Source organism: Artibeus jamaicensis, unplaced genomic scaffold (assembly GCF_021234435.1).
Source record: "Artibeus jamaicensis isolate MK-2021 breed Jamaican fruit bat unplaced genomic scaffold, CSHL_Jam_final contig_793, whole genome shotgun sequence".
Taxonomy (NCBI): Eukaryota; Metazoa; Chordata; class Mammalia; order Chiroptera; family Phyllostomidae; genus Artibeus; species Artibeus jamaicensis.
In genome coordinates, this window is record NW_026521975.1 from 936,044 (window position 1) to 962,987 (window position 26,944).

General features: G+C 39.2%; 1 protein-coding gene across 11 annotated transcripts in view; it reads right to left on the minus strand.

Moving 5' to 3' along the window:
- Positions 1-26,944, minus strand: part of FRY (FRY microtubule binding protein) — a 540,321-nt gene that overhangs the window by 269,508 nt on the left and 243,869 nt on the right. For 10 of the 11 annotated variants that reach the window (XR_008392915.1, XM_053672872.1, XM_053672873.1 and 7 more), the window contains one exon: positions 4,072-4,271. Coding sequence is in view for 10 of the 11 variants with exons in the window: in XM_053672872.1 (XP_053528847.1) it covers positions 4,072-4,271 (200 nt within the window). In the remaining variant the exon portion in view is untranslated. Of the gene's footprint in view, positions 1-4,071; positions 4,272-20,860; positions 21,026-26,944 lie in introns of those variants that run through there. The other variant, XM_053672878.1, reaches the window with a different exon arrangement.

Sequence of the window (26,944 nt, forward strand, 5' to 3'; positions counted from 1 at the left end):
TCCATCTGGTTGAATGTTTATTTCTTTCTTCTGCTCCAAATCATTGGTCAGAGTCCCAGTTTCCTTTTTTTCACTGTTGGTCCTCTGTATACTTTTCTTTATTTCACTTTGCAAGCCTTCACTTTTTCCTCCTTTGTGACCATACTCAACCATTTCTGTGAGCATTCTGATTACCCATGTTTTGAAATTTGCATCTGGTATGTTGGCTATCTCTTCATCACTTAGTTCTTTTTCTGGAGTTTTGGTCTGTTCTTTCATTGAGCCCATATTTCTTTGTCTAGGAGCACCATTACATCATAAGGGGTGGAGCCTTAGATACTTGCCAGGGCCAGTCAACCCAGGTTTCTGCATTGTGGTGCTGTCCGTAGGGGAGAGGTCCAAGAGAGAACAATGCTGCTTACTTGGCTCTCACCAGCTTTCATTCACTTACCCTGCTAGCCAAGCAAATTGGGCCCTTCTGATGCTGATTCTGGGCTGGGTGGGTTTGTGTGCATTCTAGGAAAGCATGGTCTCTAGAATGAACTCTTCTGTGAGGCTGAGTTTTTCCCACTGCCACAATCCCCACAAGTTTTTATAGCCCGAGATTTTGAGGACTTCTTTTTCTACACTTGAACCCTGGGTTATATGACCTGTCTCTCTCCCCAGTTGCTCCTCCTGGTTTATCTGCATGCAAATGTGGGACTACCTGGTCCTCCAGCTGCTATCTTGCCATGTGTCCTCTCACTCTGGCTGCCCATCTCTGCTCCTCCTACCAGTCTGGGTGAATGTTTCTTCTTTAACTCTTTGGTTGTTGGAATTCCACACAGTTCAATTTTTTGGCAGTTCTGGTTGTTTTTTGTTTTTAAATTTGTTGTTGTCTTTCTTTTTGTTGTGTGAAAAGGCAAAGTATATCTTCCTATGCTTCCATCTTGGCTGAAATTTGTCCCTTGTCATTTTTTTTGACAATCTAAGAGAAAAAAGGCCAGTGAACCTGACTAAAGAGTTAGGTACTGCATATTATAAAATTCTCACAGCACACTGGTTGAAAATTACTGGCTTAATCCATAAATATTAATGAATATGTCTTCAGCATCTTTTGGGTACAAAGAACAATACTGCTGAACCAGTGTGAGGTGTTTACAAAAGAAAATAATCTAAAATTTGATTTTGGTGGAATATTTTTGTTTCTTGCCTTTTTAAAAACATTTTTTAAAGATTTTATTTATTTATCTTTAGATGGAATGGGAAGGAGAGAGAGAGAGAAATATCAATGTATGGTTGCCTCTTATGTGTCCCCTGCTGGGAACTGGCCTGCAACCCAGGCATGTGGCCTGACTGGGAATCAAAGCACGATCCTTTGGTTCGCAGGCTCGTGCTCAATCCACTGAGCTACAGCAGCCAGGGGTATTTCTTGCCTTTTTAAAAAATTAAAGTTAGCTATTTGGATATTCATAAATACACCTTTACTTTAATATTGAGTATAATTTATCCCACAGTCTTGCTGATATAGAATTCTGAAGGATTTAGTTTTTTAAAAATAAAACTAAAAAATACAGATTCCTGAGTTGCTTCATAAATAATAAGTCTATACTTTAATTTTTAGAAAATTTCCCTTGCCACTCCCATATAAATTTTAATTATATTAAAGATTTAGAGTACAATTTGTGCTTTGTTACAAACCTGTGTAACTCTAAGCACTTAGGGATTTCAAATTTTTCTAAGTGAAGCTAGTTCAGCAAGAGAAACAGTTGAGGATATCTACTGAAATTCACTTTAAATGTACTATATGAAACTCAAAAATAACACCTCTGGCTATGGGCACAGAGCAAAAAGCCCATTTACATTTTTAGAATAAGATAACAAGCCCCTGAATCTACTCACATTTACTGTCCCATGAGTAAGTGAATATAAGGATGAAAATTGCTAAGTATTTTTCAACAGACAAGAAGTGAATGTGGCATGGAAGCTTACATCTTTGCCAAAACACAAGGGAACAAATCATCTCCTTACATAAAAAGCAACAATACTAAAAATTGAGTGAATACATCTCTTCAGCTAAAAACATAATGTTCATCTACTTGGCAAATAGTTCCAATAGTCCCTCATCTGATAAAGAGGACTTACACTTTCTTTCTCCATTTTCCTTGTTTGGGGACATTTAAGTTGTCCCATAGAAAGAAACAAAACATCAACATTTAATTAAAAGAATGCTGTGGCACATATTGTTTTTCAGACATAATGTTTATTCCAAGAAGGTAAATGTCATGCAAACAAATTCCAAGCTGAGTAAAGATGAAAAGTTAATTAACTTCAAATTATTTAACTTCATAAATTCATAAATGACAGTATTTAAGCTATTATTTTGGAAACAGGGATGACTCAAAATGTGTCAGGACCTAGCCTACCAATCATCTCAACTTTTGTACAATTTTTCAGTTCTTCAGGAAAATTCACCATGATACACAATTTCAGAGGGCCCTGACCTGCCATTTTGGCATTTTCCACTGTTAAAGAGTGCAATGTGCCTTACTACTCTCTCCCCCTTGAACTCCCCTATGATCTCTAGAGCTGAGGTGGCTTTCCACTCTCCACTAGCAGGGAATCTGGGCTGCCTCAGTGTCTCTCAAGAAGTCAGAGAGTTTCCCGTACAGCACTGTTTTGGGCAATGGGAAGTTGGACACATGATTTATGGCTGGCTGGTATGGGAGAGTCCTGTGTTGATTTTCCTAGGAAGTTAAGGAAGGTTCCTTACAAGAAGATGACCATGTTGTGTTAACAGAGTGTAGAAAGGTCCAGAGATGACTGTGAGAATACTCAGTTTGAACTGAAATCAACACTGTGTGACTTTGCACAATTACTTTACCCTCTCTGAGCCAACTTTTCCCATCTGTAAATGAAGCTATAAATCCTATCTAATTCAGACCATTGTGAAAAGTAAAGGAGATAGAAAGTTCAGCATAGTGCCTGGGCATAGTAAGTACTCCAGAAATGTTGGCTATTATTATCAGTTGTAAAAGTAGTAGGAACATAAAAACGTGAGTGAATGGGGGAAAAGGTACTATTCTAAGGTTTAATTTAAATGATTTAAATGGCAAAACCAAGAAACATCTTCCATAAGAAGTTAGAATTCATAAAAATAAGCTCCACTGATCTAATAAAAGCTTAAAAATGGAAAGTCTGCAATTTTCAGGTAAACACACACTTAAATATTCTTGAATGCTGATTCCCCAAACCTTACATTGTCACATATTTTTAGAGGCTTGTGTTGTGGACTTAGTAACATTCCTTTTAATTATTTTAAACTATCATGCCATAAAGCACAACTCAGATTTTGTGTGCCCCCTGCCCTCACAGGAGGGACAAAGCCCAGTTTCACAGACGCTGTGTCACTCCACATACCTTTTCTTTTCCCTCACTGTATGTGGCCAAGGTCAGCAAACCAGTAATCTGAATCTAGCAACTGTACTTCCTTCCAAACTATCCTTTTGAGAACCAGCACTTGTGAGAGCAATTAACACACAGTGAAAACACATGTCTTATTTTGTAGCAGCATTATCTGTAAAGAAAGACCCCAATGTTGAAGGGCATCATATAATAAGGAATCTTTAAAGGTAAGGGAGTTGAGAATGTCCTGTGTTCCAATTTTCAGAAAACAAAGTGGTGTTTCTGAACGACACACCAAAAACTTCCTTGGACCCTGTATCACTGAGACTGTGTTCTCAAACTGGTAGTCCAGGTAGACACTTGAGAAACATCTTTTTTTAATTGGACAAAAGACTTTGACTAAAGTATGTATACAGAACAGACTGTACACATTTTTTTTTGTGATTAATACATCTATTGTTCAATTATGCTGATTGGTCTTAAACATAGTAGTGAAATGTGCTCCTTAAATATATTTCCTGAGTATTATTTTTAAGTCTTCAATCTCCATTAAATCAGGGAACTTAAATATAACTTTACTGATGGTTTCAAAAAACCTCTGGAAATTAATTAGGGGAAGAGTAATCCATCATTTCTTAGACTTGTAAAATCTCTTCCATTCAGTGTCAAGATGAATTTGAGGAGGAGCAGGCATCAGGGGGCACTCACCAGGGGTTCTGCCATGATGATGCGAATCTTGCGCTCAGCCTGAGTGGTGAAGTTGACAAATAAACTCTTGAGGACATATTCCCCTGGTTTGCTGTCTGGGTCCACACTGATGGGTAACATGGTTGGCGGCCCTTTCTCCCTTTGCGTGCCAGACACAGGTGGAACTGGAGGCTTGATATAACCGTTGCCAACAGGAGAAGCTGAAAAATATAATGAATATTCTTACTGGCTGAAAGTCACATCGTAAACATTTAGAATGGTTGTGTGAAACCATAAATATAAAGATATGAATCATATCTGGAAAACTGTACTTATCATCATAATCTGGCCCTATTCTTTAGGAATGGTGTCAGAATTTAATTATTTTGATTACATTAGATTTGTATTATGTCATAACGATAATCTTGAAATACTTCTGGTTACTGCATTGCTTTAGGTAAATTAGGTTGCAAGTACATAATAGAGTTGATAAATCCAACAACATTTAAGATGTTTTTGGCTTCTTTTATGTTCCAGGAGAATAGATAAAGAACATATATGTGGAAAAAAAGTGATTTGTTGTCCTGGTATTCCTAATGGCCAGCAGCTCTCTGTCTTCTCTGTTTCACTCTGAACAATGGAACAAGGTATAATGAAATGAATAATGGAAAAAAACTTCAGAGGTTTCCAAGAACCAATTTACAGTAGCCCAGCTTGGTCTTGCTCCAAAAGGAATGGGCCTTTTGAAAGACAAGAGCTCAGGCATGGCCCCATCTATGCAACCAGAGTGTGGGTTTAAGTTTTCACTCTCACCACCCTTTAGTACAAGTTGGGATGCCCTCCTCATCCTTTATAGGATGTGCAAATTCCTTGCTTGGGAATTAGAGTTCCTGGAGAGTGGCCTTTCAGAATGTAATAGTCAAATGACAATTTAATTTTTTGGTTGCAGAAAATAAAATTTTATTCCTAAATGGAAATTTTATGTCTCCCTTCCTAAACTATAAATGCAACCCCACCTTCCACATAAGTACCTATAAAATGATCATTCACCACTATCCAATGAAAGAAATTCAAGTAAGTGGGCTTGGATAGAATCATTAGGAATGCTGAGGACAGGATAATGATTTGCAGACATTTAAAAAGAAGACTATATAATTTTGGATGACTGCATACAGAGATTAAGGAAACAAGTAAAAAAAAAGTAGATTTCCAGTTTCGACATGGCTAGAGTATCAGAAAATAGTGATGTGCCATCAATAATAAAGGAGGAAAAAGGTTTTCCTTAACACCTTATCAAGTAAATTCAAGCCTTCTCTTATCTACTTTCTACCCCAAGCCAAATTCTGAGGAAGCCATGATAAAATTTTGCTTATTTTATTGAATCACAAACATGTCCTCATGTTATGTTGTAGATTCTCCCTTATCCTTCCTACTCTTTCCTAATGCCTCATCCTCTCTGGCTCACTGACCCTGCCTTATGGTTTGAGGAATCAACTACCATTACACTAAAAAATATGGCCTCTTCAGTTATAGAAATATATTGTATATTATTTCTTTCCCTTTCCATCCTTAGCAGCTCCATCATAGTCTAGGAAGTTTATATCATGATTACTGGAGAAGCCCCTTGGCTGCCTTCAGTTCATTCATTTTACATAGCAAACTAATATTTCTTCAGCATGGCAATAATCATAACATTTCAATAGCTCTCAATTATCATGGTCAGCCTCAAAAACATGGGTTCCAGGCCCTGCGGCAGTTGCCTCCATCCCGTGCCTAGGTCGTGCTGACGCCCTGATTGCTCTGCACTTATGCCTTTCACTTCTACTGCTCCTTCTCATCTTCTCTGCTCATCTAAGCCTCCTAGTGTCATCTCCACCAGGCTAATCTTCACTGGTAAGTCTGTATTTCCAGGTTTAAACATTTAACTCATGCTTTTTGGTGCTGTACGTCTGACATTACCTAAGGAAGACTCAATAGACAGGTGATAAGTGAAGTGATTACCTACTGGTCACACAGCTCAGCCTATGGTTGGCCCTGTAACTGGACCATGCATTCTTCTAAAAGTTCCCCCTAAAGGTTCCCCAATAAGACTCTAGTCTCCCAGAATTGGTACAGAGTTCTTTACTCAGCTAATACCCAACAAATCTCCTTAACTAACTAAAATGAAATCTTAGTTTCTGTACATCTTGAAGTGATTCACAAGGAAGGAACTCTAAGACAAGACTCAACAGTAGAGTCTTCAAAAAATAGGGGACAGGATTTGCAGTGATGAGTCATTAGTTCAATGGTGCTCCAAGCAGCTTCCTAAAAGGTTGCACTTGTTCTAAAAGAGGATACTCAATAACAGGTGATGCAAATAAAAGCCCTGGCACTCCTTTGTCTTACCACCTATTCTCTCAATGCAAATCCAATTTACAGAGGAACACATGACCTCCATGAGATACTGTATCCAGGCACTGTGCCATAGAACTGGAGATTGGAACATAAGCCAAGAAAGTCCAATTGAATATGACTTTTTATTATCTTTCATTTTCTACAGGATTTCTTCTATTTCTAAAATACAACAATAATCAGGTTGATGCAACATATAATTGTAATACCAGATCCATAACTGCTAGACTATTGGCCCTAAAAATCATAGTTCTGGTGAGAGAATGTTCCTAAGAGTGACCTCTGGCCCACAAAGCCACCATTTTTCTTTTTTTTTATTTTTGAGAGAGAGAGAGAAAAAGGAAGAAAGGGGAAGAAAGGCAAAAAGAGGGAGAGAAACATAGATGTGATAGAGAAATATCATTTGGTTGCCTTTCATTTACAACCTGACTGGGGATTGAACCTCCAACCTGGGTGTGTGCCCTGACCAAGAACTGAACCTATAACCTTTTGATCTATGGGATGATGCTCAATGAACTGAGCCAACTGGCCAGGGCATGCAAAGCCACCTTTTAGAGCAGATAGGTGACATCCAGAAACCAGAATGTCTCTTGGACAGATCTTCCATTTAAAATGTCCAAGTACCAATTCACTGCTCTCATAAAACAATGTTAACCTCCTGAACTTTGAAGTCAGACATCTTGTGAATACAAAATTCTGTGTGCACAGCGTTTGTCAGCTAGAATGGTCCTGACCCAGCTGAGCCCTGTGCCAGAACTGAGAGTGATTCCAGGGGAGGCGCCCATCACTGTGCTACCAAACAGATCAGCTGGGCAGATGGAGATGCAGTGGAAGTTAATGGGCAAGTGTCCTTGAACTAGATGTACTTCCAAGTTTTAGTAACCCCTCTTTATCCTACCACAACTAATTAATTCACAACATATCCCAGTCTTTCGTCAGAATAGTTCTCAAAATAAACACAGGACACGGCACCTTTTAGTAAATCAAGTATGGGGTGACAATATGGCTGAGAACCATGAAATAACTAATCCCTGCTGGTCAAAACTGAGCCACAAAATCCATATTAGTTTAAATACCTGAACATTACCATTAGAAAAAAATCATGACTCTCTCTCAGCACTTGCTTGCTCTCAGCCTACACATATTTAAGACCAATTGCCTAGTTTCTAAGTTCACAATAATCTGGAAACAGAAAATTATAAGGGAAAGGTGCAGCTTCTCTGGGAAGAAACACTAATAGCAAAAAAACAAAAAAATATCATCACTCTACAAAGCCACCAGACCTTAAAAATGCAGTTTTTCCTGAAGCCATTAGTACAGGGCCAGAGAACGTGACATTCCCACAGGCTGGGGGCATCGATGACTCGGTCCAGCATGCAGTCACAAGTACCGTTCAGGAGATGACCCTGAATCCCATGGAAAGGTTAAATAAGTCTGAAGTACAGACCTGAATTTGAGAAGGTAGAAAGAAGACCAACAGAAATTTCCAGGTTTCCTTTCAAAAGGATAAAACTGAAAAAGGTTTTGGTGTTTAAAGGGGGAGACACCATCTCTAAGAAGTTAGCTCTCAAGAATTAAATCTATTTGTGCACATACTGGAAACTAATACAAAATAACATTGTATGTAAACTGTAATTGAAAAATAAATTCAAAAACAAATTTATTTGTGCACAGGTCTGATTTATAACAGAAACTTACTATTTTTTATTGAATTTATTGGGGTGACATTGATTAATAAAATGACACAGGTTTCAGGTGTACACAGAATGAATAATCAGAAATCAGTTGCATTTCTACACACCAGTAATGAGCTACCAGAAAGGGAAACTAAGAACACAATCCCATTTACAATTTCACAGAGCAAATACCTAGGAAACCAACCAACTACTAGTTCAGGAATGACCATAAGCAGGCCCTTTTTCCCAGTTCTGCACTGAAGGCGATCACTGTTGGAATTGACTCCTTGCCACCAGAGGGCTTTGCCCCACCGGGCAAGCAAGTCTGTCCCTTTGTCCACCTGACTGGGTCTGGCTCTGCTGACAATGGAACCCGGCTGCTCTAGCTGCTCAGCCTCCTCCTCATTTGGGGTCTCTGGAGTCAGGCTCCCTTATGATGGCCATAAGAGTCCAGGCTCCCAAGAGTCCTGGCCATTGGTATTTCATCTCCCCTACCTAAATACATATTGAAGCAATGATTTAAATTGTTGGATTAAAAACTTCTCCCATTTTAATTTCTTGTATGCGATGAAACTTTAAGGCTCAACTCCAACTCTCCAACTGACCTTATCCTGTCTCCTTTTTTTCTTCATCTTATCTATTTCCACACAACAGCCCAATGTCCCTAGAAAGTCACTCAAACCAGTGCTCCTGTGGGTTGGTGGGGAGCTGAAGGGAAGTCAACAAGGAGGCACCACTTTCAGATATTAATTAGGTCTCAATTGTTTTGATATTTGCTCTCTCTTTACATTTTAACCTTCAATTAAACACGTTCTAACTTTTTTCCATCACCTTCTTTTGCCTTATGAGGGTTTTGTTGATATTATTTTTATTCCAAATTCTGTTCCTATTTGGTTCTGCTTGATGGTGTTGGGAGGTGTTTCTCTCTTTCACTGGGTCTTTATGTCTTGTATCAAGCAGCATCTATTCCTTAATCTGGAAGAAGTCTACTTTAGGCTCTTGTGGGCCTTTTCTCACCTCTTCATGAGATATATTTCTGACTTCAAGGGATGACATTCTGGACAGGACTATTTCTTTCCCAATTTCATTAACAAATACCTGAGTTTTTAGGCTAGCTGCTGTTAGCTGTCTGAACTGTTCAGAATGATTTCCCTAAATTACCAACATTAGTAAGGATTGCTGACCTAATGGCAACACAGAAACAAACACTCAAAGCTCAGAGTCCAGCTACATTTTTATTATAACACTGAAAGAAAAGGAAATACTATAATGACTTTCCTCATGTGAGTGCCCCAGAGGCCATGGTGGTGATAGGTGTTACAAGAAAGCAATTGGTTTTCTCGGTCAGATTTTCAGAGACATTAATATCATTGCTCATTCATTCACTCATTCATTTCAGCCAATATTTGTTCAATGAGTCCCTGGGTCTCAGGCACTGTTCTAGGCACTGAGAAGATAGGTGTGAACAGAATAGATGGTTCTTGCCCTTGTGGAGTTTACAGATTACTGAGGCAGGGTCGTATAACCAGCAATTTCATGTGTGTCTACACACTCACACATGTTCCTAAAAGGAAAAGAGAAAACTACACAGAGAAACTTGCTCGTCTTTATCTTCCCAAAGATGCTCAGATGTACTAATTTGGAACTGTCATGGAAACAAATGGAAGCTGTGTGCTTTTGGTGTCTGAGAAAACCCAGGCACACCTGGCTCAGGCAGGCTCTGCTTTTCTAACCCATCGCTTTGGCTTGTTCATATCTGTGTCACTTCCATTTGGAAATGAGAATTTTAACCAGGCTGTAAAGGGCATAAATCAAAGTGCCCATCAGACACCCTGCTTCCTCGCCTCCTTTACCAAGTACACAGCTCAGAGAAGAGGGAAATCACTGCTGGCTTTTCTCCAGCTTTCACAATGACAAACGAACATGGAGCCAGATTTTCAAAACAACCAATCCTCTTTCTGATGTTTCCATTACTGAACTAAGACTTAGAGCATTTGAAATAAAAAATAGTTTCCTTTTTTTTTGAAGTGTCCCTGAGATTCTATGTGATAACTGTTTAAAGTAGGGACTCTTTTTAGAAAGGCTGATCTATTTAAACAACTTTACTTTCTAGAGATAGATGTAACCATATCTTTCAACATGTGAGTTAATTAGATTTCTTTGCTCACAGCTGGATATTAGTTGTTCTTTCTGCCAGTCCTCAGTGCCTTATTCATTCTGTAGGTTCCAAAGGCAAAACTCTTCAGCAACCAAGACCTTTCTCTAGGAACTTCCCCCACCCTCACCATCATCCCTCTTTCCCCCTAAGTCCTAGTTTACAGGAACATTTCACAAAGCATAACAAGCCAAGGATGACACAGTTACCACGAGAACATGTCAGAGGCTGTAGAGAACAATAATAAATTGTCCCCTAATGCATTTGTGAGGGTGCTTGAGAAAAGGCATTTTAAAAGGTACTGCAAATAATCAAAATGACCAGAGACCCTGAAAGTCATGCAAAGTAAATTAGGATGAAAAGAAAGAAACCTCCAAGCATGACAGAAAGAATTCTTTTCCTCTGAAAACTCTTATTAAGAAATAAATAATGTTGGAACAGGAAGAAACAATTATTTTGAGCAATGTAAAACCATTTCTTAACAAAAAGATGGATGATTCCTAAACAATTTGATATATTTCAAAGTGGGTCAAGAAGAGACAAAGGGTAAACAATACTCAGAAATGATTTTTGCCTTAGAAAAAATATATTCAATGACATGTTTAGTTCTGCTTAAATAATTTCTGTAAAATGTTGATAATGTGAAATGCTCCTTGCATTTTTATTTTTTTAATTATTATTTTTTAAAATCTTCACCTGAGGACATTCTCACTGATTCTAGATAGAGGGGGAGGGAGGGAGAGAGTGAGAGACAGAAATATTGACGTGAATGAGAAACATTGATCAGTTGCCTCCCATATGTGCCCCAACTGGGGATCAAACCCACGACCTTTTAGTTTATGGGACAATGCATCAACCAAATGAGCCACACTGGCCAAGGCTGCTTCTTCCATTTTTATTTATTAAATGCATTCCAGCTTTCTCTAACATTATTTACTTCTCTTAATCTTATAGTTCTCAAATTGCATTCTTTCAAGATATCTCTAGGATAATTTATATCTTTAATTCTCAAAAATAATCCTAGAAAGACAAACAACTTCTCTTCTACAGATATGACCATGTATGCTCAGAGACTTGCCAAAGGTCATGGAGTGGTTGACTCAGGATCTGAACTCATGTTTATTTGACAACACAGTTGGTGAGCTTCCTGTATTACCTTGTCTTTAAAAACAAAAACAAAACAAAACAAAACAAAGACAAAAACACATTACTTATGATGAAGACTGAATAAAGTAAGTCTGGTTACCTGGAGATCTTTCCCTGGCATCAGCTAGTTTGGGGACTTCAAGGGATGACAAAATAAAAAATGAATGTGATTTAGAGAATGAGGCTTTCTACAGATTAATATAGTTGGTTATTTTCTAGAAAGACTCATATAACATTCATCCATGGAGGTCCCTCTTGCTAGGCTGCCTGCCCTCTTGAACTTAATACATCTTTTAACCATGAGAGGGGCTTTAAGAAAGGCTAGAAGTACAAAAAAGAGTCAAGAATTGAAGACCCATGAAAATATAAGAAATCTGATTAATGACACACCTTACAAAGTCTAAAGACTGTTCCTTTCTGAATATACTCATAATATAACATTTCACTGGTTTTTATCCTAATAAGAAGCAAGTGAACTTGAAGGCACAGATCACTGTTTACTTCAATCTGGGGCCTCACAAAACTCTTTTTGTTTTTGGTTTCTGAAGACCGATCACCTTGAAGAGAGTGAAGTCATTCAGTAAATAGAAAGTCAGCACCAAGTTACTGCCCTCCTTTCTTTTCCCTCTTCCTCTGCTTTTTAGCATTTTTGTCTCAGTGAAATGACAGTAACACTTCAATGATTTCCTTGAAAAATATCTGTCACCTCCTAAGATGCCATTACATGGACTTCCCCCTGAATTTCAAAGTAGGTACAGTAATCAGAGTCAGACAGAATGTATGCCAAGATCTGTGAGAAGATAAGGTTACATTGACATTTCAAGGTCCTTTTGTCACCAAAAGGAGACTGAATAATCTGCTAGAGGCAGGATATTCCTGAATTTCAACTTCCTTCTTCTCCCCAACAGGATTGACAAACTGCTCTTATTCCTGCAACCCCCACTGGCCAATCTCTCTTCCTTCTTTTCTACTTTTTATTTTCTTCCTCTTCTGTCTTCTTTTATGCAGCAAAATCTCATGAATTTGAAATCCATTAATTCTAAAGTTGCGATAAATTGGACAAGGCCTTAGAATTTTTTTACATTAACTTTGAAAAAGGTTTTCTGACATGCAGTGTGCATCCACGGTGCTCAGAATCATTGCACATTGGATTCACCTGGAAAGCTGGGTCCTACCCGACTCAGTGGGTCTGGGGTGAGGCTCAGTAATTTGCACTTCTAGCCAGTCCCCAGGTTCTGGTGATGCTTCTAGCCCTGGGACCATACTGTGACACCTCTAATATAAACAAACAGAAAAGCAAAGGGGACTAATGAATCCAGTTGGTAAAATTGTTTTACCTAGAGTAAAAATAAAAGGGTTTATTAACCCAAGTAAGCTAATGTCTTACAGGCAAAACATAGAGCATTGAGCAGGGAGTAAAATGTCCTGGTGTGGTTCTGTGTGACTGTGGGGGAAAACTTGCACCCACTGGCCTTCAGTTTACTTACCTGTTATCCTTTCTTATTTTAATTTTTAACCTTCCCCCGAGGACATTTTTTTCATTGTTTTTAGAGAGAGAGGAAGAGAGAGAGGAAGGAAAAGAGAGAAACATCAATGCAAAAGAGAAACATCGACTGGCTGCCTCCTGTACACGCCCAGTGTGAGGATCGTAGGTGCCGGTCCCCACCACCCTATGTATGTGCCCTGACTGGAAAGTGAACCTGCAACTCTTTGGTTACATGATGACACTCCAACCAACCGAGCCACATCGGCCAGGGTCTTACCTGTTACTCTTAAAGAGGCTAAGCCAGGTTGTCCTTTCTATCTCTAGTAGTCTATGACTGTATAAAAATATACATTGATAATGCATTAAAAAATCACTTACTGAAAAATTCCACAATTCAAATAGTAACACCTGCCTTCCCTTGAAGTACTATGAATTAGTGAGATTCTATTGTTTATCCTCTGCATAGAGGAAAGCTTTACAACTAATACAGACTCTTCCAGTTATACCTCCACTTCTTCTCTGGTTCCACTCACCTTTGTGAGACTGACAACTTCCAACATTGCAGGTGGACACAAGGGGAAGACTATCTTTATTCCTCACTGTAAACTCAAGATACATGTTAACATATTTTTGAGAAGCTTTCACAAAATCTTGTACTAGGCCTAGTGAAGGACAGAGGCATTATCTCTGTTCTGGGCCATTGGTTAGTCAGATGGTAAGGAATATATGGCTTTTGACCCAGGTTTTAAAGGACAGGTAGGATTCTGATAGGGATGGACGACAAAGGGGCTACCTAGGCTAAGAGAACAGCATGGCAGGCACATGAAGGCATCTGTTTGGAGTTTCTCCTTGTCCCAGCCTCTCCTCACCCTCTTATCACACACCCCTATCTTAGCACATGTTCAAACTTTGTCTTCATCAAGGGACTGTAAAGTCCACAAGAACAGGACTACATTTTGTCTTTACCCCAAGCACTGAACAATGTGGCTGGCATAATTAATTAAACAATTGTTCTTACTTAATATTTGTTGAACCGAAACAATCTGATTCCACCAGTTTTTATGTGAATAAAATAATTGAATAGCTATATATGAAAAACAAAGTCTTAAGTCCTATAAAGAGATAGGTTTTTAATTTTTATCATTAGATAAATAAATAGGATTTCTGCCAAGATGGAGGCATAGGTGGAAGCACTGTACCTTCTCACACAACCAAGTTTAAAAACAGCAAAATTTTAGCAACAAAAATGCAGCCAAACAACAGAAAATTGAACTACACAGAAGTCTGACAACAACGAACCCTTCAGCCAAACTGGTAAGAAGGGCAGAGCCAGCAGCAGAGCGGGGTCAGGCAGGAAAGATCCACTGGACTGACCTGGGCATGTAACCCAGGTGCGCCAGCAGCTGTGGGCAGATCCCAGGTGTGGAGAAGCGGGCGAACCCACTGAGGGCTGACCTCGGTCACACATTTGCCCACAGATACACTGGTGAAGGAGCGAGCAGTGAGACAGACCCTGCAGGCCCCAGCAGCAGGAAGCAGCAAAGGGAACCGCCATTGTCCCTCTCTGACCCCGCCCCCACATACAGCATCACAAACCAGAGACCTGGGTGGCCCTGCCCTGGTGAACAACTAAGGCTTCTCTCCTCATTTGTAACAGGCACGAACAGATCAAAACATGGCTCAAGAAGAACTCAGAGCCCCAGAGCCAATAAATCTAAGTGAGGAAGAAACAGCCAAACTTTCAGATGCACAGTTCAAAACACTGGTGATCAGGATGCTCACAGAACTGGTTGATTTTAGTCACAAATTAGAGGAACATATGAAGGCTAAACTAATTGAAATGAAGGGAAATGTACAGGAAACCAATAGTAATGGAAAGGAAACTGGGAGTCAAATAAAAGGAGTGGACCAGAAGGAGGAAAAGAATGACCAAACAGAAAAATATGAAGAAACAAGAATTCAAAAAAATGAGGAGAGGCTTAGGAACCTCCAGGACATCTTTAAACCTTCCAACATCCGAATTATAGGGGTACCAGAAAGGGAAGTGGAACAGCCACCAGTGGAAAACTTATTTGAACAAATAATAAAGGAGAATTTCCCCAATCTGGCAAAGGCAATAAACTTCCAAGGAGTCCAGGAAGCTCGGAGAGTCCCAAAGAAGTTGGACCCAAGAAGGAACACACCAAGGCACATCATCATTATATTAGCCAAGATTAAAATGAAGGAGAGAATCCTAGAAGCAGCAAGAGCTAAGGGGACAGTCACCTACAAAGGAGTTCCCATCAGACTGTCAGGTGATTTCTCAAAAGAGACCTTACAGGCAAGAAGGGGCTGAAAAGAAGTATTCCAAGTCATGAAAGGCAAGGACCTACATCCAAGATTGATCTATCCAGCAAAACTTTCATTTAGAATGGAAGGGCAGATAAAGTGCTTCTCAGATAAGATCAAATTCAAGGAGTTCATCATCACCAAGCCCTTATTATATGAAATGTTAAAGGGACTTACCCAAGAAAAAGAAGATAAAAAAGATAAACAGTGAAAGGACAGCAAACTCACAGTTATTAAGAACCACACCTAAAACAAAAGCAAACTAAGAGGACAGCTAGATCAGGAGCAGAACCATAGAAATGAAGATCACATGGAGGGTTAGCAACAGGGGAGTGGGAGAAAGAGAAGGGGGAGAAAGTACAGAGAATAAGTAGCATAGATGGTAGGTGGAAAATAGATAGCGGGGAGGGCAAGAATAGTATGGGAAATATAGAATCTAAAGAACTTGAGACACGTGTTCATGAACTAAAGGGGGAGGAATGGTGGGGAAGGGGTGTACAGGGTTGAGGTGAATGAAGGGAACCATAGAACAACTGTAATGGCATAATCAATAAAATATATTTAAAAAGATAAATAAATAAAATCTTTTTAAAAAATCCTAATTTTTTTATCATTAGAATTAAAGTGTCTAATGGCCAGTCAATGTGTTTGGGCTTTATTTGGAGGACACTTGGGAGTCAGCAGGTTTCTAAAAAGACATGTTGCTCTGATATTGTTCTGTAGGAAGGGCTAAAAAATAGGCTGTTTGAGGGACAATATAAACTAAAGACCACTGCACCTACCATGAGAAAAATAATAAAAGGCAGGAACCTGGATGGGGCCTGTCAGAACAAAAAGGAAGACCCTGTCCTACACAATGGACCTGATCCTGTCACACCATTCTTTCCCAATAAGGGAAACATGTGAGATATTTCCTGGTGAGATATTATAATGATTAAGGTGTTTAAGAAGCTTTTTCAAACTACTGATTCTGGAAGCTTTCTCAGAATTCCTGACCTGGGGCAGAAAGTTGGTCAGGGTTCTTGTAGCTGAGCACTGAAACTACTGGCTGTGAATTCCTGGGAATGAAGAGTGGCCCTTCATCTTCCAGGTGAGGACAGAAATGAGCCTGGCAGTGCAGCAGAGATGGCCATGTTCATCAAGTTTTCAAAACATTCAAGCTACTATCCATTTACAAGCAACAATGGGGATAGAAGAACAAGTTAAATGTCACCATAAGGAAGCAAAAGAGATAATCCAGAACCAGGTTAGTTCTGCAAGAAAACATCATCAATTTCTACAAGTCAGTGGGGGAGATAAATATGGGTAGAATGATGAAAGGAGGCATAGGAGACAGAGCTACCAAATACAGCATATGGACCTTGTTTAAATCCTTATTTGAACAAACCACCTACTAAAAGACATTTTTTTAAAAAAGATAATCAAAGCTTTGTGAATATTCACTGGATATTAAGTGATACCAAAGAATTATGGTCAATTTTGTTAAGTATAACAGTATTGTGGATAGGTAAGAGAATATCCACATTTTCTAGAATGTGTCCTAATTACACAGAGTTTAATGAAATTATGTCTATATTTGATTCAAAATACTTAAAGAGAAAAAATAGTATAAATGAAGTAAATGACTAAACCTTTATAATGCTGAATCTGAGTAATGGCACTATATTGTACACTGTACTATGCTTTTTCCTTTTGTGTTTATTTTTAAAATTCATAATAAAACATCATCTGAAAAAGATAAGGCTGACTTGCAAAAAGTTTCCTATGTTTCATGATGGCAATAATGAAGGAATGCTATCATAGAACTTCAATTACAAAAAATATGTTATTATATGAAAGAAATTGAATACCATCTGCAATCCAGGGTTGATCACATAGGTTTGAATGTCCACTAAGATTTCAAGCCCAACGGCGTACTTCCACATTTACTAAATGTGTTGAACTGGATGGTGTGGATCTTGGAGCATTTACACCTATAACACACAGCAAGGGCAAATGCAGGTGGCTGTCACTCAAATAGGCACCCTTTGTCATACTTGTGTTATAATACAGTTTCAGTCCTTTCAGAAATAACTGTGTCTCAGAAGACTATGAGTGAGATTGGTCAACCAATTCACAAAATCACAAATTTTCATTGAGGCTGCAGTGTAGGCAAGGTCCTTTGCCAAGTTCTGTGGAGAATACAAAGATAAATTTCAAAATACAATATGAAATATTTTTAGAATTTAGTATATTCAGTCCCTAGATACCACAAGGGAATGCCAGGTTGAAGAGCCAATGAAAGAGCAATTGGATTTAGAACAGCATTCATTGGTTTGTTTATTCAGTCATCAAATATTTACTGAAGGTCCACTCTACTGCAAGCACTGTGCTAACTGCTTGGGCATAAAACAGGCATGGCCCTGTCCTCACACAGCCAATCTTACACAGGGGAGACAGGCATTACATAACAAACACACCCAGAAATATAATGACAAAACAGGAAGTGCTACAAAAGCTGCTGTAAGAGAGACACAGGGAGACATATCTGAGATTGTGGGGTCAGGGCAGGACTGGCTACAGTGAAGCTAAGACCTAGAAATGACTGATGATAGACATGGTTAGAGAAGGCATCAAGGAGGAGGAGAATGGGATTGTGGGAATTATATCCATGGGGAAAAGGTCACTTCATAGTGGCTCACTCTCTCACTTCCTTCTGGTTTCATTAGAAGCTCCTTGGGCAAGGAGCTGGCCCACAGCTTGGCACTTCCCTCTGCTATAGCCTCTTACCCAGCTTACCCTCTTACCTCTTACCCAGCTTACCCTCCTGCAGAGTGCTAGCTGCCCCTTGATGTAATAATAACATGTTTATATATGTCTATTCTGCTACAGTTAAGTTGACAAGGGCAAGACATTTGTTTTGTTCCTCTTGCACCCCCACTTTTTATCTTAATACCCATGCTCAATAAATACTTGTTGTATTAAGGAGTAAGGAAGCATTAAGACATAAAGTTGTGAATTGTCTCTGGCTTAGAAACCCTACATTCAACTCAAGACTGACATCAAATCTATTGAGAGAGCTATTTCTGCAACCAAGCAGGACACTGACAAATAAAGCACCAACATGCCCAGGAGTAGAATATTATATCAAGGATGACAATGCATTATTTCAGTAGAGAACTTAACTAATGGTGTGTTGAGAGTGTCTGGCTTATGAAATATTTACAGCAGTTTGTCAAAGTGCAGGTTGTGAGCCATTGCCTAACCATGAAACCACTTTAGGGGATGCTGACCAGTGTGACTGTGATGAAATGGAGTAAGAACCCACGGTAGACCAAGCAGCAGAGTGACGGCCCCCTGCATAGCGAGGGCATGCGCCCTTTCACAGAACTTGTTTTCCATCTTTGTGTGTGCAGATGGGGATGTGTGTGTGCTTTGGGTAATAGTGCAAAGTATGTTTCCTACTGTGCGCTGTGCTCTACACAGATATGAAGGCTGGGGGAACAGCCATTGTGTGCAGATTTTATCCAGGCGTTGGGCTCAGGCCTACCCCAATGGCAAACTCAGGTTCCTGACCTATCTATTAGAACCACTTTTAAGTCAGACATTAGGGCAAGAGAACAAGTTTGAAGAGAAGTTTCTGTAGCTGTTTAATGGACACATTACACAGGGACCCAATGTAAAGGCACAGTGATGGCAGTGCAGGCTATATGTGTGGGGACTGCCACCAGAGAGCAGTGTCAGAGCTGCTCTGTTTTGACAAGTAAAGGTCAAAGTTTTAGCTGTTCCCCTCCAGGATCACCTTGGAGATAACATGATGAGGGGAGAGATTTGAAGGACAGTCTAACCCTACATGTGTCTTTGTTAATACAATGTACATCATATCACAAAGTATATGCATTCACATAGGCACAATGCATGTGACAAAATGCATTGTATTGCAAAAGATATATATATATACATATGTGTGTAATATATACATATACATATGTATAGTATAAATATGTGTATATTACACAACATAGATTTCCAGAGTCTATAGTGAGGAAAGGACTTCCAATGCAAGGTATACAGTAGATGCTCTATAAATATTTATTAATAAATTAACTAAATAAGTAAAATCCTTTATAGTCTGACTAACTTTACTATCAACATGAAAATATTTATAAAATTCCTGGTTCCCATGTGCTTACTTGTTTAGATGCCAGCTTACATAATAGAAAATATTTTGTTCTATTAAATTCTTAAATACTTACAGAACTGTACAATGACTATAAAATTTCCTTGATACATGACTATCATATGTTTATAACTTAAGATAATGATAACTCTACCAATTCACAGAAACATATTAGTTGTTCTTGATCTCTTACACAAGTTAAGTTTATATATTGTGAGGAAAAGGGGCAATAAGTGAAAAAGGAGTCAAGGTACTCACCAGACCATTGGAGTGGTCTGTTCAGTTGAAACAGTGACAGGATCATTTCCAAGAGATATCAAACAACAAAAATATGGAGCATTTCACATAGATCCTATTATAATGTAGCATTTTTAAATAATGTATGAAGCCATAAGCTTTATCATTCAACTTGTATGCTTGTTATACATTAAAAAGAATCTCTTGAGAGAAAAAAATGTTCCTTAACACACACTTTACTTTATAAACCACAGAGAGGTAAATTAATGATTGATAGAGATTTTATTCCTAGAAAAACAGAATAGTATTATATGTAAATATCTAATAGTTTCATTAGAGAGCATTGACTAGAACTGACAAGTAATTCGGTCTCCCAAATCACTGATACACAAAATGTTTCTCCTCTATTACAGTAAGATGTTGTGCTTTACCATTTACAAATAAACTTTTCCTACCTTCGTTAAACAGAAAGTTAAACAGTCAATATCTAAGGTGTATGTAATGAACCCCATGCCATGGATGTTTCCTCAGATTAATTTTTGGAGCCCTGATGCAATATTGCCTAAAGGGTTATGCTAGAGATAAATAACCAGCTAAAGAAGGAAGAGCAAAATGCAATTTGAATTCATTTAATGTTGGTTGACATATGGTATGCTGTTTTCCAATTCATAAACAAAAAAGAAAAACATTTTAGTTTTTAAGTGTTGGAGAAGACTAAGGCAGAAGAGAAGGAAAAACTTTTTGGCTATTTTCAACATTTCAAACAAAACAAATAAGGATATTTACATTACTCATTAGAAGAAATCAAGCATAAATCCTCCCTCTGCTATAATATTGAATGTGATGGTATTAACTATTTTCTAAACACGTAATAGCTATTTTCTAAACACATAATAGCTATTACTGATTAGCAGTTTTACAGAACAGACAGTCTTGCTGAATCTTTCAGTAAAACTTCAGTGCCCAGAAAATTCTATTACATCAGAGCTTGTTGTTCCAGACACTCATGTACAAAAAATACCAAATCTTACCCCTAAGATACTGCAATCTCAAACAGAAAACTATAGTGTATTCCTCCTGTCTCTGTACAGCAACTTTATAAATAACAGCTCCCCCCACCTCATCCATTGAAACCTTTGGAAGAATCCTTCCTATACTCAGCATTTAACAACTACTTACCTCCTACACACGCACACACATGCACACATGTGCACACTGTCTCACATACCTACCCAGCCCTTTGATGAAGCTGATTACACAGGACGGTCTCCAACACGCCGCTGTAATCTCCATGAGCCTGAAAGGAACCCAAGCTAACAGTCTGGAACTGTGTCACAGACTATGTTCCCCAGCCTAAGAAACATAATGACAGGCTCCATGATCCCGTTGCTCCCTGCTACCAGGAGTGTCTTGGCCACAAGACAGGGCTCTTTTATTTTGGGCCCAAGGTATATTTTTAGTCAGGTGCTGAAGAGCTACAGTAGAAGACAAACTAAAATGGGCCTTCCATCCAGGGCGGACTGTTCACACCAATGGGGCAATTTTTAGCTGCACAGTAAGACAGTGACCTACAACACGCAGAGTGCCCGTGTGTCTATATTTATCCACAAGAACATGCGATGCTGACAGATGAGTAAAGCTGCTCCAAGCCCTCCCAGCCTGAGCCAGACCCACACAGCTTGTCACACACACTCCATGCATACTGGGCACACACGTGCAACCCACAGCTCTAACCCCTGGCTGCTGTGCTTTTGTGACCCAGGAAGTAGAAGAGCAGATATTATAGGCTGGGAGATAAAACACTGCTCTGGGAACGAGGAGCTCTGGAACACTACAAAAAGCTTGAAATTGTTTCAATCTTGCAGACGAACCAGCAGCTGAGAGTCCCCCAACCTAAATCCAAGAGTCAGTGAGAAACCTACACCCTTACGGAAAATCAGATGCTGGACATCTGCTGACATACAATACTAGTAAAGGGATGTGACTGCATTTGAGTCTACAGTTACACTATTTTAAAAGACACAACCTAAACTGACTTGTTAAAAACTTAAAAAGGAGACAATTTTGGCAAATGTTACATGTTCCACTTTCAAAAGTAAACAAGGTTAGGCTAGTGAGGAGATTGAGAAGGAAAATGCAGAGCTACCTAAAAGCCAACAAGTGTGACTAATTCACCTTTCAATGGGCATTGCCTCTGACAGAGGATTTTATGAGGATCAATGAAAATAAATACATTTCTTCATCAATGCAGCTGTGAAGAGCACAGAGGCCAAGGAGCTTTCCATTCTTGATTCACTCAGGGTGATTGGGGCTTCTGTTTAGCAATGTAGGTTGGAATTACAAAACAACATGATCTGGAAAATCGACTGGAGAACTAACATTTCAAAGGAAGGAGAAAAGTGCCCAAATGGACTAAATGAGAACTTAAAGTGACCTGGGCTAGCCTAAGTGCCAGGAAAGACACCCCCTGGTACCACTGTGTCTCACCCATTCAGGGCTTATGACACCTTTTTTAGAGGGTTGATCTGAGGTGCCTATGTGCCATTTCATTTATGTCTTACCAAAACTGGTCAAAATAATTACAATAGTGTACCTGTGGAGTTACCTGCATTTTGAGCAATAAGGCTTATTTTTGATTCTCCTTCTTCTATATCAAAATTGAAATTGAGACTCAACTGAAAATTTGCACTTTGTCAGCTTCAAGTCTCTAGTGCTATTATTAGACCAACTTTCAATGAAATGACTGTCCTCCCTTAAAAAGAACATTACTTAAACAGCCTCATAAAAATATTTAACATGGGTCTGTCATTGTATTTTTTCACTGTTTACAGATACCAGTTACCAAACAACATTTTAGGGAAGTGCAAGAAAGAAAAAGTAGGAAAAAGAACTAACATTGGTGGGCATTGAAGTTGACCAGGGCCCCCTGTTTGTGACTTCTCCTGTATTATTTCATTCAGTCCTCACAGCAACCTTGTAAGATAGGCATTGCCATCTCCATTTCAGAGTGGGTGACAAGGAATAAAAATAGGATCACCCAAAGTCATTCAAATACAGGTTTGTCAGACTTCAGAGTCACTACATTTTATTGAGTACTTCCTTTATTTATTTATTTTTTTTTACTTTTCAAGTACATTTTTTTTATTGATTATGCCATTACATTTGCTCTATTCCCCCCTCCCTTCCCCTCCACCCTGCATACCCCTCCCCCACCATTTCCCCCTTTAGTTCATGAACATGTGTCTCAATTTCTTTAGATTCTGTATTTCCCCTACTATTCTTACCCTCCCACTATGTATTTTCTATCTACTGTCTATGCTACTTATTTTCTGTACCTTCTACCCCCTTCCCCTCCTCCCACTCCCCTATTGCTAACCCTCCCTGAGATCTTCATTTCTATGGTTCTGCTCCTGATCTAGCTATCCTCTTAGTTTGCTTTTGTTTTAGGTGTGGTTCTTAATAACTGTGAGTTTGCTGTCCTTTCACTGTTCATCTTTTTTATCTTCTTTTTCTTAGGTAAGTCCCTTTAACATTTCATATAATAAGGGCTTGGTGATGATGAACTCCTTGAATTTGGTCTTATCTGAGAAGCACTTTATCTGTCCTTCCATTCTAAATGAAAGTTTTGCTGGGTAGAGCAATCTTGGTTGTAAATCTTTGGTTTTCATGACTTGGAATACCTCTTTCCAGCCCCTTCTTGCCTGTAAGGTCTCTTTTGAGAAATCAGCTGACAGTCTGATGGGAACTCCTTTGTAGGTGACTGTCCCCTTAGCTCTTGCTGCTTCTAAGATTCTCTCCTTCATTTTAATCTTGGCTAATGTAATTATGATGTGCCTTGGTGTGTTCCTTCTTGAGTCCAACTTCTTTGGGACTCTCTGAGCTTCCTGGATTTCTCGGAAGTCTATTTCCTTTGCCATCTTGGGGAAATTCTCCTTTATTATTTGTTCAAATAATTTTTCAACTGGTGGTTGTGCCTTTCCCCCTTCTGGTACCCCTATAATTCGGATGTTGGAACGTTTAAAGATGTCCTGGAGGTTCCTAATCTTCTCCTCATTTTTCTGAATTCTTATTTCTTCATTCCTTTCTGTTTGAACATTTTTTTCTTCCTTCTGGTTCTCTCCCTTGATTTGAGTCCCAATTTTCTTTCCATTACTATTGGAATCTTTTGTATCCCCATTCATTTCAATTAATTTAGCTTCCATATGTTTCTCTAATTTGTGGCTAAAGTCAACCAGTTCTGTAAGGATCCTTATAACCAGTGTTTTGAACTGTGCATCTGAAAGACTGGCTATTTCTTCATCACTTAGGTCTATCGGTTCTGGGGCTCTGAGTTGTCCTAGAGCCATTTTTGGTCTGTTCGCGCTGTTAAGTGAGCGGAGCGAAGCCTTAGTTGTTTACCAGGACGGGGAGACCCAGGTCGCTGGTTTGTGACGCTGTGTGTGGGGGCGGGGTCAGAGAGGGAGCAATGGCGTTCCTCTCCGCTAGCCCAGCGTTTCCAGTCACTCCGCACGCCTGGGGTTTATCCGATTGGAATTGCTCGAGCCTGCTGCCCCGCGCTGGCTTCCCTTCTCACTGGCTTCTCCCCACCTAAATGCGAGCGACCGACCGATCACCGCGCCTCTTTCCAGTGCGCTCCCGCAGCCAGCTGGCTGGCGATCAGTGCCCTCGGTTGCCTGCGCGCGCTGCGCACCGCCCCGGGAATTTTTTCTTGCTAACCTGCTCCGCTGCTGGCCTCGCTCCTCGTACCGGTCCAGCCGAGTATCTAGTTGTCCTTTGGACTCCGTATTGTCGATTTTCCATGTGGCTTGGTTGTGACTGCTGTTAAAAATAGTTGTTCTTAGATTTGGTTGTGCACAGAGGCGAGGTGGATCCTACATCTACGTCTCCATCTTGGCGGAAGTCCCGAGTACTTCCTTTAATATGAACTGGGACATCTAAACAATGGTTACCACATAGTACTTGTCTTAGTATACATTTAAGAAAAGCCCCAAAATTATCTACTTCTTTATGCAGACACTTCACACATCCAGAACCCACCTGAATTTCAGAGCTTGCAGGCTCCTCCGATGCCCTCCCAGCTGTGCTGCCCTCCTGTGGTGGCCTGGCCCTCACTGGTGTGGGAAGCATCCTACGGGAATTAACCTCACTGTGCTCACCTTTGGATTCCCGGGGATTAGGAAAAGTTAAATTAATGAATAACAAAAGGTGTGTTTATAATAAAAAAAACATGCCATGGAGTCCACCTATGAAAACTCAGTCTTCGTTACTGAGTTCTCACCTCACTTCACCCATGTCTACCCCTCCTAAGGTAGACATCATTCTAACATTCCTGATTTCTCTTCAGTTTATGTTGGACTAAAAGCAACAAATAGGTGGGTAAAGGCCCCTAAATTCAGCATACTGATGGTGAATAAGTGCATGTTGTTAGCTGATGGTTGAAAACAACAAAAAGCAGGCATACAACTTATGAAGCATAGCAGCCTCAGGATATTTAAGTATAAAAAGAAAGAGCCTTAAAACTTCAAGAGCCCCAATGATACCCATGTATTAAGGAATCATTAATAATTAATATATTTGCTGATGGCCTGAATTCCAAAGTTATGGTAGCATCTTATACCACAGACACATATTATGAACAGTAAAGTGCAATTTAGAAATAATTTTATGTGAAATTATTAAATTGCAGTGATTTGACACTTCAAGGGTTAAGCTTCATGATCAGGAGAGATTTACTCAGACATCATTTGTTCCCTGATGATGCTAAATAAATGTCACACATTTTAAACTATATCAGTGTAATCTCAATTTAATAAATAAAATAAACTGGACTGTTAGTGTGTTTAATTGAGAGTTCCACAATAACTCTCCAATATTAATTAAATAATGACTTTAATGTTGATGCTTTCTAATATTTTTAACAATTAATTTAATTAACATTTCATTAAAATTTTCTTTCTGCTTCTGGGTGGCCTGGTGGGATGACTTGCAAATATTTTTAAGTGCAAATAAAAGTCCAGATATGATGCTTCTACCTGAATACGCTTAGAAGTTGCAAGAAAGTTCTTGAGTGTGTTTAGTTTATGTCACTGCCTCAGGAAAGACTGTTCCTAGGCTACTGGCCAAATGACAGCTGTGTTATTAGGATGAAGGTTAGTCATGTAACCGTTCATTAAATGTAGCCTCTAGATTCTACTGACCTTCCTTGATGTATAGTCAACTCAATTATATTATGAAAAGCAGAAAATATTCTTTAGATATGATCATCTTAAAATGATCATATGGTAACATGACCTATATCACTTAAAACATTAGAGTGACAAGAAACTCAAGTTGCTGATGATTCTTCTTTTTTCATCATTGGTATTAACAGCCCAACATTTCTCATTGAGGCTTTAGAACCAGTTTGTGGTACATTTAATGAAATAGTTCAGTAACGAAATGGTTACATTTATTTGCATAATCACATGAACATTAGGCTTTCTAGAAATGGAGTAAACACAAGTGTTAAAATATTATCACAGAAATATGGCAGTTATCTTTTTACTATTTTTCTGTGACTTAACATAGTACAGAATATATTCATTCCCTTATATTAACAAATCTTTCAGAGGGAAAAAACCCCTCTGAGGTTGCCTTAAGGCAGGAACCAGATTAGGTACAATACCAGCAAACATCCCCTTCAGTCTTGCCTCTTCCCTGCGGAGACAAAGACAGAGAACCCATAAAAGACAATGTACTATTGAGCCTGGAAGTAATGGCTATCATGCAGGTCTCTAGTTACAGTGGCATTTGCCAAGAATGTCATTACCTGAAGACACACGCAGCACAGAAATGCGATGGACCTGCAGATGTTTACTGGGAAGGCCTCTAGGAAAATACCAGTTTGCTTGGCACAGGGTGCCTCTGGGACCAAGTCAAGGTTAAGGCAGGTTTTTAGCAACAGGTGTGAGATGCTTGTGAGTACAGACTATACGAATTTACAGAGACTCACTTTAAAGCTCCAATATCAGACATTCTCTTATAAATTACTAGGTACATGTAAGCCCAGTCTTAGAGAGGGTAACAGAAGGGATCCAATGTTAATGAGAAGGGAAAGCACTTACACATGTTAGAAACACTCTAAATGCTTTGTCTCCAAAAAGTTTCCTCTGATGACTGTCACGGAACAGCTTATACTAACTCTCTTTTCTACAACTATAGTATAATCCCTAACTGGATCTTTTCCTAGCCTACAGTTGTTTAATTATGTTATTTTGCAGAACATCAATCCTGCTTCTTGAATTTAATTCACTTATTTTGGTGGAAGGGGCCTGACA